Source organism: Apus apus, chromosome 11 (assembly GCF_020740795.1).
Source record: "Apus apus isolate bApuApu2 chromosome 11, bApuApu2.pri.cur, whole genome shotgun sequence".
NCBI classification, from domain to species: Eukaryota; Metazoa; Chordata; class Aves; order Apodiformes; family Apodidae; genus Apus; species Apus apus.
In genome coordinates this window covers 3,643,558-3,660,330 of record NC_067292.1, presented here as the reverse complement: position 1 = coordinate 3,660,330, position 16,773 = coordinate 3,643,558, and the positions used below count along the sequence as shown (strand labels likewise).

Genomic DNA, 16,773 nt, shown 5'->3' with positions numbered 1-16,773 from the left:
CATGGGATCTTAACAGTCCTGTGCAGACCCATTTTTATAGCAGACATGAAATAAATTCAATGCACCCAGCAAGCCTTGCCTCCACTCTGCCTAGGCTGTAGAGCAGGGCTGCACTCAGGGTACATGGAAGGCAAGCAGGGCTTGGTGCTCCTATCTTGACTAGCTTTATGTTTCATTTCCTCCTTCATTCCAAGTGAAGGCTGGATGAGCTGCTGGAGGGCAAATTACTGGAGGATTATAAAATAAACAGCCCCCACATTTGGCTCAGGAATCCCTGAACATTACTGAAGGCTGTGAAAGTACATGCCTGCATACACAGACATACATATCTAAACTCATGTCTCGGTAACGTTTGCCCTGTTCTCATACTTTTCCTTTGGCACGTGCCTGCCTCTGTTCCAGGCAGGATGCTGGGATGATTTCAGCATCCTGCCTGATTTCATAAATCTGCTCTTGTCCTTCAGGCACTTGGGTGCCTGAATGTCCATGTAGGTGTCTTAATACCCCACGTCCAGTCTCTCTGGCTCTCCCATTGTCAGGCACAGCCTGACTCACGTCCCCTTCCTTGCTTTCCATTTGGTCATGTAATTTCTAAACCGCTTTCCTTCCCTATTCCCCACCCATATATATGGATTTATTTTTTCCCCAATGGCCATGTCTTCCCCTTCTGTGAAATCATTTGCAGAAAGCTAATGTCAACTTGCTTTAATTAAAGCCCCTTTATGTTTACCATGTCTTTAAATCATTTCCTTCAAGCCAGCTTCACATGAAGTTATCACTTTGTCAAAACACGATCCAAACCCACAGCTCAGGGCACAGTGGGGAAGCAAACAAAGGGAGAGCTGAGTAGGTTGGAAAGTTTGGGTGAGCTGTTTGCTGGAAGCTGCCCGGCCCACCCCTCCGAGACCTCTGTTTCCCCCTGCGGCAGCTGTCATCTGATCCCACACTCAGGCTTTGAATGGGGCTCTCTGAGGATGCCAGATGTTGGAAACAAAGGTCTAAAAATAATCTTTCCAAATAATCTCCCCGTCTATCATTCAAAGAGAGCATGTGCTTTGTGTGAACACGCGAGCCGAGAACCTGGTCTAACTTGGAGTAAAGAAGTTCAACAGCAGCTCCTGGCTTCTGCTCCTGGGCTCTTTTTTTTTTTTCCCCCCTTTCCCTTCCCAGAAGCTGCGCAGGGAAAGCAGCTGCCACCAGAGATCAGCCCTCGCGCTCCCTCCCGCCCCGTCTCCCTCCCTGCTTGCCAAGACTCTGAATCGTCCGGATCCCCAAAGCCAGGCTCCTTATTCCATCTCTCCTTGGGAAAATGGATTCCCAGGTGCTGTCAGGGATGCCTTTTTGTAAAAAGATCTTCACTGCAGCCTTGTGTGTCTTGGTTTTGCTGCCAGATTCGGGCTGCGCGAGGACTCTCTGGAAGCGCGCTCTGCATCTGAAAATGACGGAGAAATATGATGTGAGTAAAGGGCAGTGGGGTGGTTTAGGGGGAGCTGGGCATGCTCACCCCCGAAGGGGAGTTTTCTTTACATGTGTGTAGCATTTTAGCAGAAGGAGTATTTGAATCTGCAGGCTGTCTCTTTATAAAAGGGTTGCATTAAGTTTCCCAGGCTGTATGAAACTTTTTGCCACCTAGCTGCTGCAGCGGGGAGCTTGTAAAGCACCCTCGGGACAGAGAGGAGACTGGTACAGCCACTGCTTTTCATAGAATCATAGAATCAATCACAGAATCACAGATGGGCAGAAGAGGAACGCAAAACCTACAAGTCTAGGGAGAGATTTAGTGAGAGAACTTGATTTATTGCTTAGAGCAGGGAGGAGGGTCCCCTGCCCCGTTCCTCCACTCCCTTGTGGGGTAACTAGGCAGATTCCTCCAGCTCACAGTGACGGTGGGTACTAGAGGGACAGTGGCATTGCCTGCGGTTTTGTCAATCACTGGAGCACAGAGACCTCCAGATCCACAGTGACAGAGAAACATGCTGATCACACCTTCTTATCCTCAAGCCCTCGCAAATGAGAACAAACCAGGGAAGGGCAGGAGACTCGCTGTGCAAGAGAGCAGCATGGACCTGCAGAGGCTCCAGTGTCCTTTGTGTCCCTAGGGAGGGCTAGAGCCTTTGCAGTGCCTGCCCAGGGTCTTAGAGGGGTAGAAGAGCCATGTGGCTATTCACCAGTGGATACTGAGCTCAGCCACCGTTTCCAAAGCTACAGTGGGACGTAGAGTAGTACTGGAATTGAAACTGAAGCAGCAGGAGGTTACTGTGAGCAACTGTGAGAAAAGGATGGTACTGGGTTTTCTTCTGGCATATCTGGGCCAAAGAACTGTTAGAGATGGCCATGGAGGAAATAAAAAAAAAAATTTTAAAAAGGAAAATTTGATAGCTTGAATTTCAGGACCTGCTGTTTAGGAAGAAAAAAAAAATAGACTTTGAAATTCTGACTTACTCCATTAAAGTCTTCTTAGAAGCCAGCACTGACTCAAGGCTCCTGGCCCTTCAGTCACCTAGGTGGAAGCCCCAGACAGTCTGTTTTTTCATGCTCGGGTTTGATTGCATCTTCCAGCCATTGCCTGTGCACAAACAGCTCATTGGTGTCACAGAGGGATTCCTCCACCTGTTTTCTGCAGCCACATAGAAAAGATTTTAATTCAAAATGGATGCTATTTTTGCCCATGACATCTAGAGTGACATTTGCTTCGTGTTATCACTGACTTAGAAGTGTGACACAACTTTTTTCCATGCTGAATGAACTGCAACACAGTGTCCTTTTCTCCTTGAAATTTTGCAGAAAACATTGTGCTAATATTTAAAAAGTACCCCAGTATTCACAAGAAGACATTTTCTTCATTGCAGCCTCCCTTGGGACAGGGTACCATCTGCTTTGCACTTTAATTGGGAAATGGTGACACAAAGAGCTGTGCTTCTTGTAAAATCACTCACTGGAAAGTGTATTTATTAGTGTGCTCTGTCATATTCCAATGCAAAGCTCCAATTCAATAGCAGCTATGGAGTAAATGACCCAGAGAGACAGGACAGGAGTAGAACAGGAATTTACATGTTGATCTTCAGATAATGTGCTCTGTAGAGGCACAGAGCCCACTCCCCGGAGGATATATCCTCTTCTTTCAATCTGCACTTCTTCAAAGGACTGTTTTTTCTGGCAGCCATGAATCCAGGTGCTACTGATCTGGCAAGCTCAGCTAGAATTGCTCATATTGACAGAAACTTCTTATCTAGGGAAAACAGAAAATGCTTTTCTTTTTCCTTCTCCTCAAAGCCTTGTAAGGAGGAAAGCATCTACTCTCCATTCTCTTATCCAGCGAGAGTCTGATTTGGCAGCTCCTCTTATTTCTCAGAGAGATGCTTTCTGTTCTACCAAATGCTGTATGTTCCCTACAATTTGAAAATCAGAGGCTGTGGGTGGAACAGCTGATTTGTGAGTCACTTGGATAGAGGGGTAACAGATGGAGGTGCTGACAGCAAATGCAGCCATACAGGAGATGGGCCATAGACAGCCCTGTGGGACCCCAGAAGGACATGGGCAAGGGAGGGAGAGGTGGTGAGGGGTAGGGAGTTGACTGAGAGTGATGTTGTCTGAGTCCAAAGAATCTGAGTCCAGAGTAGGAGGAATGCACCCCCCGAACTGCTGGCTCCAGGATGATGAGCAGGTGTCGCGATGAGGAGCTGGCTTGAGGTCTGAGCAGGAGTTTTTCATTAAGGACTCTGAGGAAGGGTGTTGGTTGGCAAGGAGGGGTCAAGCAGGAACAGAGAAGGGAGAAAGAGGAGAAGGAATGCAGTGAGAAGAAAAAACTGGCAGTCACAGTGGGATGGAGGAGCTGGGCTTCCAGCTTTTAGCAAATCCACATGCTTTACAGCCAGAGGGGCACTCAACAAGTGCAGTGATTTGCTGCTGGTGTTCTGCAGCCCCTGCACAGGCTGTGGACTGTCCCAAAGGGCAGAGGGAGGGAGCTACCTGGGGGTGCTCTTCAATTCTTTATCAAGACACCCACATGTCTATTGGAAAAACCTGGAGCAGTCTTCATTTTATTTCAGTGCATCAGGCATTTGAGGAAAAAATGCAGCCTTCTTTTAAAAGTTTCCAGAAATGAAGAATTCCTTGCAGCTGCTGTAGTGTTCTTCCAAAAATGTATTTACCCTCCAGCTAGTTGTCATAAATCAACACTCCTCTTCTACCAGATGAGCATACCTCCCATGAGAGTTCTGTCCCACATGTACCTCAAAGTAAAGCCCACCCTCATTTTGCCATAATCTTCCAAAACTGCAGACACCAAAACCAAAACTACTAATCCAGAGTAAATAGCTGAAGAATATTATTCTTACTGTTTTTTGTCTTGTCCTTCAGATTACTTAACTCTCCTTCAGTCTGATGTTTGAAACTTCACTCACTGATAACCTGTGGTTTTCCATGTATTTGACAGAAATGTTGGAGGGTTTTAAACTTCTCCTGTTGTTTCAGAGAATAAGTTGTTTATGGCCAGTTGTTATATTTATTATATACACTGTATAATACATGGCAGAACATGGAAGTAAAATTTCTTACATCAATAGCATGAAAAATGTGCAATATTTCTTTTGGTGTCCCTTGGGATTGCCTTCGTTCTCTATGTTGCAAATTTTCCTAAGGGAATGAAGATGATAGTGGTCAGTCCCCAGGGCAATGGACCTCCTGGGGTCCTTGCTAGGACATTTTCTTGGGTAGTACATGTGGGGACATCCTGTTTCACAAAGCCACACATGCTCCACAGATGCCATTGGGAGGTTTCAACAACGAGGATGTAGCAGCACGTAGGTAAAGAGGGATATTAGTCTCACCCCAAATTACTCCATAGCCTGATGATGAAATTTCCTAGAGATCCCCTCAGGGACAGTTGCACCATATTGTTTCTTGGAATAACAACCCCAGTTCTTGATCACTGATTTCAAAACACAACAGAGATGGGACCAAGTATATATGGGACTCTGAAACTCAACAGCTGGGTCCCCAATGCCTGGCCATGCTCCCTTCCCACCTTTGGCTAGATGCTGATCTCTTCTAAAAGTACACATCCAGAATCCATTTTTTTATTTGAATAGACCTTATTAATGTGTATTAATTCATCAGAGAACTGATTGCCCTTTCTGAGTACTTTGTGCTGCTCTGGGGAGCTGAGCTCAAGCCCAGAGATGAGCAGTTTAGGTGAGAAGGGAATGGACCTGGTGACTTGCTTCTGTCAGAGGGAGTTGGCTTCTTGCTAAAATGCTGCCAGCCTGAATAATATCTGAATGCTGCCTTGTGGAAATATTTCTGGTAAAATCCTGTGCCTGTTAATCCACTTTAAATCTCCCTTGTCCTTTTGGTGTGCAGCTGGGCTCCTTCCTGCTGTAGTCAAACACAGCCTCATTTCCTTTGGGATTAAACTGACATCACCCACACAGATCTCACCCAGATCATCTCATGGTTTAGAAACAACCCAGGATCCCACAGGGGATAAGCTTGAAAGATTTTGTGCCACTTCTCTGTAAGTTCTGGTCCAGAAGAAGGTGATGAAGACAGAAGGAGCCTATTGAGGAGACAAGTGCTGTGGGGGACATGAGTTCCAGGTCCCATTTGGGGACGTAATCTCAAAAGAGTACAGTGCCATCATTTCCACGGTTTGCTATGACAGTGTTTGGGCATGCTCATCACAAGGATGCCTGGAGTCTTTCTGTCTGTTTCTCAAAACATGTATAAAAGACTTGAAAGGGTTGGGTTTTTTTACCTCCTCATTGTCATTACAATAACCTTAGTTATAAAATTAGTTCCACACAGTGACTTGGTGCTTTGGTGTTTCCAAGGTGCATGTCTTCAGTGCGCTGGAGCCGGGGCCGGGGGAGCTGAGCAGTTATTTCTCCTCTCTTAACGACTACTCGAAAGCCACTTTGCAAATCCCTTTTCTGTTTCGACTGATGGGATGCCGGCTATTCACCTCGTGCCAAACCTTTGTCTCCTTTTCTTCTCTTTGCAAGGATTATGAGTACCCTCTTCATTCTCACAGTTCCCACTACCAGAAGAGCGACCGCTGCCCGCCGCCGCCCCAGACGCTGCCGGAGCGCGCCTGCGAGGTGCCCAGCTGCCGCGCCGACGCCGAGTGCCAGCGGCACAAGCGCTGCTGCTACAACGGCTGCATCTACGCCTGCCTGGAGTCCGTGCAGCCACCTCCAGGTAGAGTGGGCCCCGCCAGCAAACTGTGGGAGAGAGAAGTGTGCAGGCAATCGGTGACTTTGCCCTGACCGCGTGCCCTGTGGCTGCTGCGCCTTTAGGCCCTTGTTTCTGTCTGTTTGGTTTGCTGACTTTTGGAGTGGAACGTCTCCCTTGTGAGGAAGGGCTGAGGGAGCTGGGCCTCTTTAGCTTGGAGGAGACTGAGGGGCCACCTCATCAACATTTGTAAATACGTTAAGTGTCAGAAGGATGGAGCCAGGCTCTTCTCAGTGATGTTCAGTGACAGGACAAGGGGCAGCCTGTGGAAACTGGAGCATAGGAGGTTCCACGTAAAATTGAGGAGAAACTTCTTTCCTGCGAGAGTGACAGAGCACTGGAACAGGCTGCCCAGAGAGGTTGTGGAGTCTCCTTCTCTGGAGACATTCAAAACCTGCCTGGACACGTTCCTGCGTGATGTGCTCTAGGTGACCCTGATCTGGCAGGGGGGTTGGACTAGATGGTCTTTCGAGGTCTCTTCCAACCCCTAAGATTCTGTGATTTACAGTTTTAGACTGGTTGGTTCAGCCCAAACCCCGCTGGCTGGGAGGAAATGGGTGGCTTTTGGACGGCCCAGAGGAAGTCTTACAAGGTACAGTATGTTTCACTGGCTTTTCTGCAATATTAGTAGCTATACAAAAGGTAATAAATCATATATTCAACATGCACAGGGCTTGCCAGGGTTGTTGGGATGCTGGGGCTGCTGGAGTTTCTATAGGAATAATGCTGTGTTGTGTGTTCACTCCATAGAACTAGATTAGAATCCATTCTTGAAATAAGTAGAAATAGATAATTTTTTTGAAAAAAAGGCTTTGTCAACATACATAGATTTTCTGTCAGCTGCCTGATAGACTGTGGGCAGACTTGGATTAGGAGATCTCATCACACAGATGCCTTGGGCTGGGATTCTGGCTTTCAGATCTTAAGGCTGCTTTGAATGAGAACCCAGGCAAACTGCTGCAGAGTTGTGTCAAGCTGACATGGAGCTGGGAAGCAGGGAGCATCTTAGCTTGGAACAGCTAATGAGATTGGATTTCTTACATTAATTCCATAGAGAATGGTCTTTTATTTAATTTTTTCCAGTACCTCAAAGTGAAACATAAAAGGAGTGGGGAAATAGGAAGAGAGGTTCTCTTATATGAAACATCCCCAGATGTATTCTTCATGGAAAAGCTGTTCCAGCTTTTGATCAGCTTTAGTCTGATACAGGTAGTGCCAATAAATTACCCTATTTGGTCTTACACAGATGGTATCAGACTCACTGAACCTTGACTCTCATCTATTATGGAAAATTCTAGTTCTTCAAGAGAAAATTCTGCCTCCAGCTCGTTGGAGTTGCACTGCTATAAATAAGATAAAATAGGTTCCTCCTCATCCATCCTTGTCATGTGTCCTGGTTTGAGCCAGGATGAAGCCAGTTTTTCTTTTGCTGATTCCTTTTTTCATTTCAGTGAGCTTTCTTCAACTAGCTTATATTATTTGTTCTTATCTTAAAACCTTCATCTCAGCTTGAGGGAGTAATTAGTGAACTAAGAACCATCAGTCATGATGTGAGAGTTACAGCAGAGGTCCTTGAAATTAAAATCTTGGCAAATTAAATGGTGGAGTGTCCCTGCACAGTCTGTACATTTAATGGACACAAACACAGCCTGTGAGTCCTGCTTTACTTTCTTATTCTGCTCTGCACTTGCTGGGTACCCAGAGTCAATGTGGTTAAAGCCTCCATTTGTAACAAGGGCTGGTACTGCCTTGCACGTCTTGAGTCACACCTGAGATGAAACTTTATCAGTAAGTGAATGGGTGTGGAGCAAAGAACACAGCAGCAAGCTTCCAGCTTCCTGGTCACGTTTCCCTGATTCCTCACCCAGCCTGAAACACTGGCTGGAACAGATGTATGGCTGCTTGGAGGGAAAAGCCACCCAGAAGGACCACCCGTCAGTGCTAGCATGGCGATAGTCTGTCTCCACAGCTCTCACACAGACCCTGCAGCACAGGCTGTCAGCAGGGAACAGGGCTGACCTGCACTCCCCATCTCAGGTTAGACACATCAGGTTTTGTCTGAGGTGTGCCCTGGATCACCTGCTCTGCCAGGCTTCTTTGGTGGTGTTTGCTCCTTGGTACCCTTGCATGGGAAGTAGTCTGAGATCCTGTTTGGGAGGAGATCTGGAAGAAGGTGGCTATGTTGTCATATATTTTTGTTACCTGTGGGTGTTAAAGCCATGATTTATGACCTGCAGGCTTCTTTTTCAGCTGAGGCTTGTAGTACCACTGAGGATGGAGATGAGCCTCTGCACTGCCCCACAGGCTACGAGTGCCACATCATCAACCCGGGGAACACGGCTGAAGGAATCCCCAACAGGGGCCAGTGCATCAAGCTGCGTGGAAATCCAGGTCAGCTACTGGAAATCCCCCTGCCTCTCTAGCCCTGTCGTGCAAACACCAGTAGGGGACTATGTGCTCTCCCTGGCTTCAAAGATCTGGTGGTACATCTGCCTTCATGGGCTTCCTGGGTTTTCTGGGCAGCCCAAGGCCCCGGGGCAGTGTGTGACAACTGAGCTGGGAGACAGTCCTTACTCTGCAGCAATCTCCTTGATGTTGGCTGAGCTTACCCATGTAAGGGGACACACTTCTTGTTTGCTCTCTATGTCAGTGTCCTCTGGGACTCTGCAAGCACAGCAGGTAGTAACCTGCATAAGCCATTATACACAGCAGAATAAGCAGAAATATTTATAAATTCCTATACACTTCACAAAGAAGATTCAAATTCCAGTTCTGACTTCTTACCTTGTTTTCTGCATCCAGAACATTGTTCCCTTTTTTTCTACTGAGACATTTGCCAAATATAACAACTTATCTAGGCCACACTGTTTTCCAGGAAAGCTCATAACATGTCTAGGAATGTGTAACTTCATTGAATAGTAGATATATACATCTGCACTGGGCTACAAATCATCTAAATGTAGAGACATGAGACACCAGTTTCACCATTTCTTCACTGTAAACTATCAAACCAGATTTCTGAACTGCTTCCATAAAAGACTAAGAGTTTTTCAACTGCCATCTTTTTTATTCTTTTATATATTTTTTTAATAGCCTCCATATAAAAAAGTGTAATCTATGGCAGTATGGCTCTTAAACACCAGGTAGTTCTAGGAGCTTAAATAGCAATATAAATGGTAAACAGAAAAACCTAGCTGGAGCTTGAATTAAGTAATACGTTAATAGATGGCCTGAAATTTTACCCAAATTTTCTTTCATTTGAGAAAGTCTGTGATTCCTTGACTCATAGATACTGAAAAGAGCAGAACATGCTGGTGGCCAGCAGTTAGCCACTCAGGGGAAACGAGTTGTGTCTGCATAGTTCAATAATGTAAACAGTTTGATAAGATGCCCCACTTCAGCTACAGAGATCTTCTGGTTTCCAGTTTGTGAGGTACTGTTTCCATGTCTAGAATTTATCTGTGCTGTACACAGGAGGCTGGAGTTTAACACCAAGAATGAAGGCTGACTGGGTATGTTCTCATTCTGTACCTTCTGTTACAGATGGACACACCCTGAGGCAGAAGTATTACAAGGAATATTTTGGTAAGCTGATGGCATGAAATGTGTATTGTTATTGCTTAAAATGAATTTGCTGATTATGAAAGGAAGGTTCTTGAACAGCAGGAAATTATTCTTTAGGCTCAGCTCTCCATGGCTTGCTCAGAATTTTAACATCTGCAATGCCCTGACTGTGGATTCTTGGAAATCAGTATCTCCAGCTGACATAGCCTTCTGCAAGGGGTTCCTGCCCAACAGATGGGAAACACCCAATCCAATTTACTTTTGTTCTTTTTATGTTAATTTTTTGGAGCTTTGCTCATGGCCCAGGACTCCTTGCAGATGAACACAGAGCTCTGCCAAAAGCAGGGTCTTTTGCCAAGAGCTTGTATTGTGGTGTGTGATGACTGGAGCCAAATGAATCAGTCCCTTCTTGTCACCTGCAACGACAAGAAGTTCAGGTCCCTTGCACAAGTTGAGGTCTCAAAGAAAGCACATCTTCCAGATTGTCTGTTTCCTCATGTCTTCAAAGCTCCTGCGTTCTGCTAACTCTTGGATCAGGAGGAGGAGGAGAACAGTCAGATCAGACTGGAAGTGACATTCTGATATAACTAGACAACATCTTTGATATGATAAGATTTACAACCAGCCAAATTTGGCCCATTTAGCTGATAAAACCATGAAAGGATTTCCTTTCCTCTGTCCAGCGCGCTGTTGCAGCTCTGCCTGAGCACTCCTAGATAATCAGACTGGACTGCTTAGAGAGTCATGAGAAAACATTTGCCACAGACTAACCTAAGATCTGACTTTGCTGATATTGCTTTTACAGGAAGCAATTCCAACAACGTGGTCGGCTATGTGAAAAACCAGCAGAAGCATTTAGGCTAATCCAAAGCATACCTGGTAAGTGTCCTGTGAAGGATGGAAAGGCTGGGTGAAAATAATTGGTGGTTAGTTGGCTATTAATTAAGTAAATAGTTGTTTGAGGGTGAAATTACCTCTCTTACACTGTCATAGGGAAAGTGTCTTAAAACTGTGTACAGGGACACACCTCAGGCTCCATGACTTGAGCTGAGCTGACAAGAACTTGTTGCATTGGGGATGGAGCTCTGCAAACTGTCCGTGGAGAAGTTAGTGTCTTTCTCAGCTCTCACTCCACCCCTCCCACTTTTTATTCTAATTTCACCTGATTTCTTTGAAGAACCCTTGCCTTGTGGGTGTTGACAGGATGAAGTGATTTTCAGGATAAAAAATAAATGCTTCAAAACTCTGTGAGTTTTAAGACTTTAAACTTTGTGTTTAGGGGTTCTTCTACTGCATTTAACTGAATTAGAAAGCTCTTCATTTTGGACTGATTGCAGTAAGGGTCATTCTTGCAAATATTTAGGCATATGGGTGGTTTTGGGGGGTAGCTGTGTGTGTGAAGAGTTGCACTGAACAGTGAGATGCACTCATGTAAGTACATGTAGCTGGCCAGAGCAAAGCCAACTGAAAAAGCTCCAATCAGTTTATCAAGGCAAGAATGAAAATACTTATTGTACCAACGGTTCTGTCCCAAGGTGGTTTTCTCAACACTTTCAGCTTCACTTTAAAACTAACTTGAGCTTAACTGGCAGTTATGAAAACAAAGCAGTTCAGTGTGTCTGTTATTTACCTACGTCAGGCTGACTGTTAAGATTACACAGCTACATAAGGACAAGTTCTGTGCAAACATCCCAAGAAGGACAAATATTTTAATTCCCTTTTTTTGTTTGATTTTCACCCAGCTGGACCACTCTGTTAAGCAGATGTCAAGGAATGCTTTACCCAACAGTTTTCTCTTTTGGAAGAATTCTGGTCCCAAATCTCCATGAGCACGTCTCTAGCAGTACACTGATCCCTGCCCACCAGTGATAAAAAGACTTTCCTATTCAAGGAACAGGATGGGTCTAGATTTTAATCCTATAGGCAGGGGGAGAAATGTGTTCCCCTGAAAGAGACCACACCATTTCTCAGCCACTCTCCTACCAATGACATGTAAATACCTCTGAGCGGATCCCTGTGAGCCACAGCACCATGATAAGGCTGCTGGAACAGAACCTGCCCTCTCTGTGCATATTATGTGACCCATTCAGATTGCACAACCATGAACATAACTCAGTATTATAAAAATGAAGCAACATCAGAATTGTACCTAAATATCATATCTAAATAGGCAAGAACCTAAGACTGAAGGGGCTCTCTGGATCAAATGCAGTGCCTGCCTGTATCAAACAACTACTTTGTTTTCATTACCTTAAAATTCAAAGAAACATGCAGGTTTCTCCTTTTCCTATTCATAGCTAGTGTTCACCAGGTTTGACACCCAGTCTACACGCCCATACCTAAAATCTTAAGAATTTGAGGAACTCTGAGCTAGGAGTAAAACAGGTTTTGTAATTTATTTATTTTTAAGAGCCTTCACTTTAGCTTCTCAGTCTGATGAGCTGCAGATCAAGAGCTAACAATGGAACAGATTTCTTTCTACAATATCTAAGCAGGCACACATTCATGCCAGTCTTTTTAAGCTGTTGATTTTAGCCAGCACAGTTAATACATCTGTGATTTCATACCTGCAAAACCTCTGTACAAGGGCTGAAGTCTGGATTATTTGTTGCATATATTAGAAAGGCAAGAGCAGGATAAATTTGTGTGATTAAAAGGATTGTCTGGCAGATGGGCAACTGTTCTTTACAAGTCCTCTGCCTTTATGTTGACTTCCATAAATCCTTAAGGTCAATTTATTTGTGTCTGGGCCTTACAGCTTCTTTTGGCAGTTTAGCATTATAAAATGGAAAACACATTTTCAATGAATGTTTTCCTTTTCTGCAGCAGTCCTGAAGGGACAATTGTATTTCATTTTGGCAAACCTGCCAGAATTTGCTAAGCAAAGAAGCCGTGTTTGCTCCCTTGTTTAGTAGGTGTCCCCATCTGCATGCACAAAATTACCATTTCAGTATGCAGAGTAGTAGCAGTGCATATAAATACCCAATTCACAAACAGAAGTGCCTCCTTCCACCCACAAACTATGGGCTTTTTTTCCACTCACCAAATGTTTTAAGCCAAAGCTAAGACTCCTATAAAACACTTGATACTTTGCATATGACATTTGCAGCTGGAGAGATGAAAGATGCCAAACTGCTGCTCTGGTTCCTATCATAAACAGGCACACTCTGTGATGTGTTAGAGAGCAAAGAAACAGGGAAATGGTCCACATTTTCCTAAATCTTCATTTGTTGAACCCCAGTCACTTATTTGTGCCTTTGTTCCAGGTCTACATACTAAATACAACACCATATTTGGACAGAACTATTTCTAGAATTTTATCACATACAGCTTCATTCAATGATATCTTAACTCCTGCTGGGAGGTAGAAGCCCATCCATAATTTATAGTTGCAGTCTCAGTTTAGGGCAGAAAATTGCTGCTTTTTCACTGATATTGCCTGACAACTTAAAGCAGTGCAGCTCATAATGCAAGTCTTATTGCAGCCTTGCTCCAAGATGCTGCTCAGTGAAATTGAATGATTTTTTTCAGCATTACTTTTTGCAGAAAAATCAGATTCTGATTAAAAGAGCAAAGCCTTTCAGTGGTTACTGCTGAGCCCCAAAGAATAAGTGCCAAATTGTTCTATTTTAAAATAAAAAAAGAAAATCAATGCCTGAAAACCTGTGAGGATCTAAATGAAACACTTGTGTTGAGCATTAACAAATTTGCAAGTTTAATACCTCAGATCTTAACCTAATCTTGCAAAGCATCACAAAAGATGCTTCATTTGAGGGACACATTTACTTCAGTGCCTGCTGTTTTGTAGCTACGAGAGCACATACCTGACTACCTGGCTGGACAGGATAGCAAAGGTATTTTATACTTGCAAAAGGAATTTTTTAAAAAGAAAATTGATAAATGAATAATTTGTTGATTAATTTCTGTTTACTAGGTGTTTCCAAAGACATCACCCTTCCTCGTGGTGCTATAATGCTTGGGGTTTTTTTCAAGCCAGTTCTTTCCAAGTTATTGTCAAACTCAGAAGCTCTGACATCCGTGAGGACTTCCAAAGAAAACACAGACCAAGTGAGTTGTCCTCAGAGCATCTTCTCTCCAAAGACTTGCTTGCCTTGTGAAGCACAGTAGCAAATCACTAACGTAGGTTGGTTTTAATGTTCCCATGTTCACTTTCAAGCATGTTTGGTGCTATAATTACGTGTATTACTGGGTGCTAGCACTGCTCATGGCCTTCTGGACCCTCGCGTGCTGCCTGTGGAGCTGCTCTGCCTTGCAGCAGCTGAGGATCTGCAGCAACCCCAGGCAGACCCTGCCTGGTGTGTGTCCTTGGTGCTTAGACATGTACAGGTTCTGCCACTCTGGTGCTCAATAAAAAAATGACCAGTATATTTTTCATCTCTCTCTGGTGTCAGTTGTGTCTTCCTCACATACGCTTGGCTTCAAATTATGAAAAAAAGGACCAGGGCTTTAAATTCTTCTTGCTGGGAGAGCTCAGAAAACATGCACAGGAAGACAAAAGTATTTTATGCCCTGGAAGGGGCACGACAGACCCCCAAAATGCATCTCCCCTCCTTCCAGAGGGGCCACTTTTCCTGGTCAGAGGCTCACTCAGTTCTTGGCACCTTTGTTTCTGTTGCCCAAACAGGAGCTGACAAACAGTACTGTAAAAAGGACAGTGAGGGTAACAAAAGTAGGTGACCCTTTTATTTGACCAGGCATTTTCCCTGTTGATTCAGAGCTGACGTTCACTGCTGGATGGGTTTGAGCTGCAAGCTCAGGTGGTTTGCACTGCACAAGCAGCTGCTCAGACAGCTTTACAGGAAGCCAAAGCTTGCTCAAGGGGTGGAAAAGCAAACCAAGTCAGAGTCCAGTGCTGGGCTGGTGCCCACAGCAGGATACCAGGGCTGAAAGAGGAGTCTGGCACTAAGAGGTTGCTGAGCACTGCATTTCCAGGAGCACACAAGAAGACTTCACTGTCCCACCAGCTCCACCCACACTGGTTTTGCTCACCTGCTCGGCTGGAGTAGACATGAGTCTTTCTGCATTGCCTCCCACCTGCCCTGAAACTGCAACAGAGAAGTCACAGAAACTGCCTGTAATTTAACCCAGGAGGGAAAAGCAGTGGCTTTCATGGCTTTGAAAAGGTTTTCTGTCTTTTTTGAGAAGACACCAGCTAGCACTAGGTGTCAGGGTAGCTCCTGTCTGGCAGTGAAATCATCCTTGGGATCACTAGAACTTCTCATCGGCATCAGGCCTGTTTGGATGGGAAGATTATGAGATGTCTGCACTCAACTTGTGCCTCCTGATGTGAAGTGTAAGGTGGACTAAGCAACTTGACTTTCAAAAGAAAAAAAAAATAATCACAAAATTCTGGTTTTCATTTTGACTTGTTTCCATGTTAAAAAAAAACAAATACAGCTTCTCTTGGTGTAGCTGGTCTTTGTGAAAAAAACGTGGTGTGATCTAACACAGACGACACAGATGAGCTATCAGTGTATCCATGAACTCAGCAGCTAAATTCAACAGGACAAACATTAGAATAAATCTTCCAGAAGTCAGAGGTCTGCATTAAAACCACAGCATGCAACTCTGGGCTGGCATTCTGCAGAAGTTCTAAATACTAAAAAAAAAAATGCTGTAATTTTGACGTGTCTTCTCCAGAGCTCTGTTAAGCTTTATGGTGCAGGAGTGTTTTGGCTACCTACAGGAGCTGTTCCATAGTTTCACGAGCAGTGAAGAAGCCTGCAAGGTTGAGACAATCCATAGAAGTCTTTGGAGACTGGCAGTTTCTCTTTGCCCACTACATAGCCAGGATTTGTTCATCTGGGGGGTTGTTTCTTCTCCCACATCAAACTGTCTACACAGGCCAGAGTTTTCTCTGGAGGTGTTTTCAGGTGAGCATCAATTTTCTGTCTATGGCAAAAGGTTTTACAGCATTATTTAGTGTCCTTTAAAGTTAAGTTTAAAAGAAATATTTTGCAGGGGAGGCTATAGAGGTAAGTCCTACTTCTTTCCATTATTTTCTCCTTCTTGTTACCTTTCTATGTAGACAAAGTAGTAAGAGCCATGGGGAAGCTGAGCAAAACAAAAAGACCTTTGGACAGTTTCCATAATAGAGATGTGGGTGGTGGGGCTCAGTTCACCCACCTGAGCTGCCCCACCAGAGGAGTCTCCCAGTCTCAGAAGTGGAGGCTGTGCAAACAAAAGCTGGGAGATTTAGCTGAATTCTTCCCTCTCCCTCCTGGTGACAAACCTAGGGACAGAACTAAGGATTTTGCCTAGCCTGGAGAAGTAGCACTGGCATGACAGAAAGGAACCGTGGCCCAAAAATTTCTTCTTTGATTTTATAACCAGGAGCAGAGGATATTCTGGCCATGGCCCTGCGAAAAACCCAACATGAGAGCAGAGTATTTGGATTTTGGGGTAACAGCCAACTCAGTAAATTTAACCTATGCACCAGAGGTTCTTTCCCTCAAGGTGGCACACGAGGAACAGAAGTGTGGCTGAGCAAGGGAAGCGGGTGAAGGAGCTGGGGGTTTTGAAGTGAAAGCAGCACCCTGTCTCAGCAGCACCCTTTGGGGCTCACATCATCTCAGATTACAGCTGCTTTGCTTATGTGTCTTCATAACTGATACTGTCTATTTAAAAAGAAAAAAAAAAGATTTCCCAAATAACCTACTGAAAACTAGTCTGACTCTGAGCTTTATTATCTAATTAAATAGGAAGTACTCTAAAGGTACTGTAATTGGGCTGTGTGTTATGTATTTATTTAGTGTGAAAATGATGGATTACACTAGAATGAAGAAATACAATTTGTATTAGTGTTGTTTTCTTTACATTATAGTCTTGATTAACTTTATTCCCAGCATTTTCTGAGCCATAAGAAAGCAAAACACGTGAATTTTGCATTAAATTTCCTAACAGGCAGAAATCAAAAGCAGCAAGAAAACTGAACTTCAGTCTGTTCTGCAGTTTTGC

General features: G+C 44.3%; 2 protein-coding genes across 2 annotated transcripts in view; both read left to right on the top strand.

Moving 5' to 3' along the window:
- Positions 1-707: 707 nt before the first annotated feature.
- Positions 708-14,195, top strand: WFDC1 (WAP four-disulfide core domain 1). Its single transcript, XM_051629546.1, has 7 exons — positions 708-1,456; positions 6,003-6,198; positions 6,740-6,823; positions 8,482-8,622; positions 9,775-9,816; positions 10,601-10,674; positions 13,730-14,195. The coding sequence occupies exons 1-6, from the start codon at positions 1,310-1,312 to the stop codon at positions 10,657-10,659; spliced, it is 669 nt and encodes a 222-aa protein (XP_051485506.1). The 5' UTR covers positions 708-1,309; the 3' UTR covers positions 10,660-10,674; positions 13,730-14,195.
- The window catches only part of ATP2C2 (ATPase secretory pathway Ca2+ transporting 2), a 29,656-nt gene continuing 26,650 nt past the window's right edge, over positions 13,768-16,773 (top strand). Inside the window, 1 exon segment of the mRNA XM_051629542.1 lies at positions 13,768-13,863. Coding sequence (XP_051485502.1) covers positions 13,768-13,863 — 96 coding nt within the window.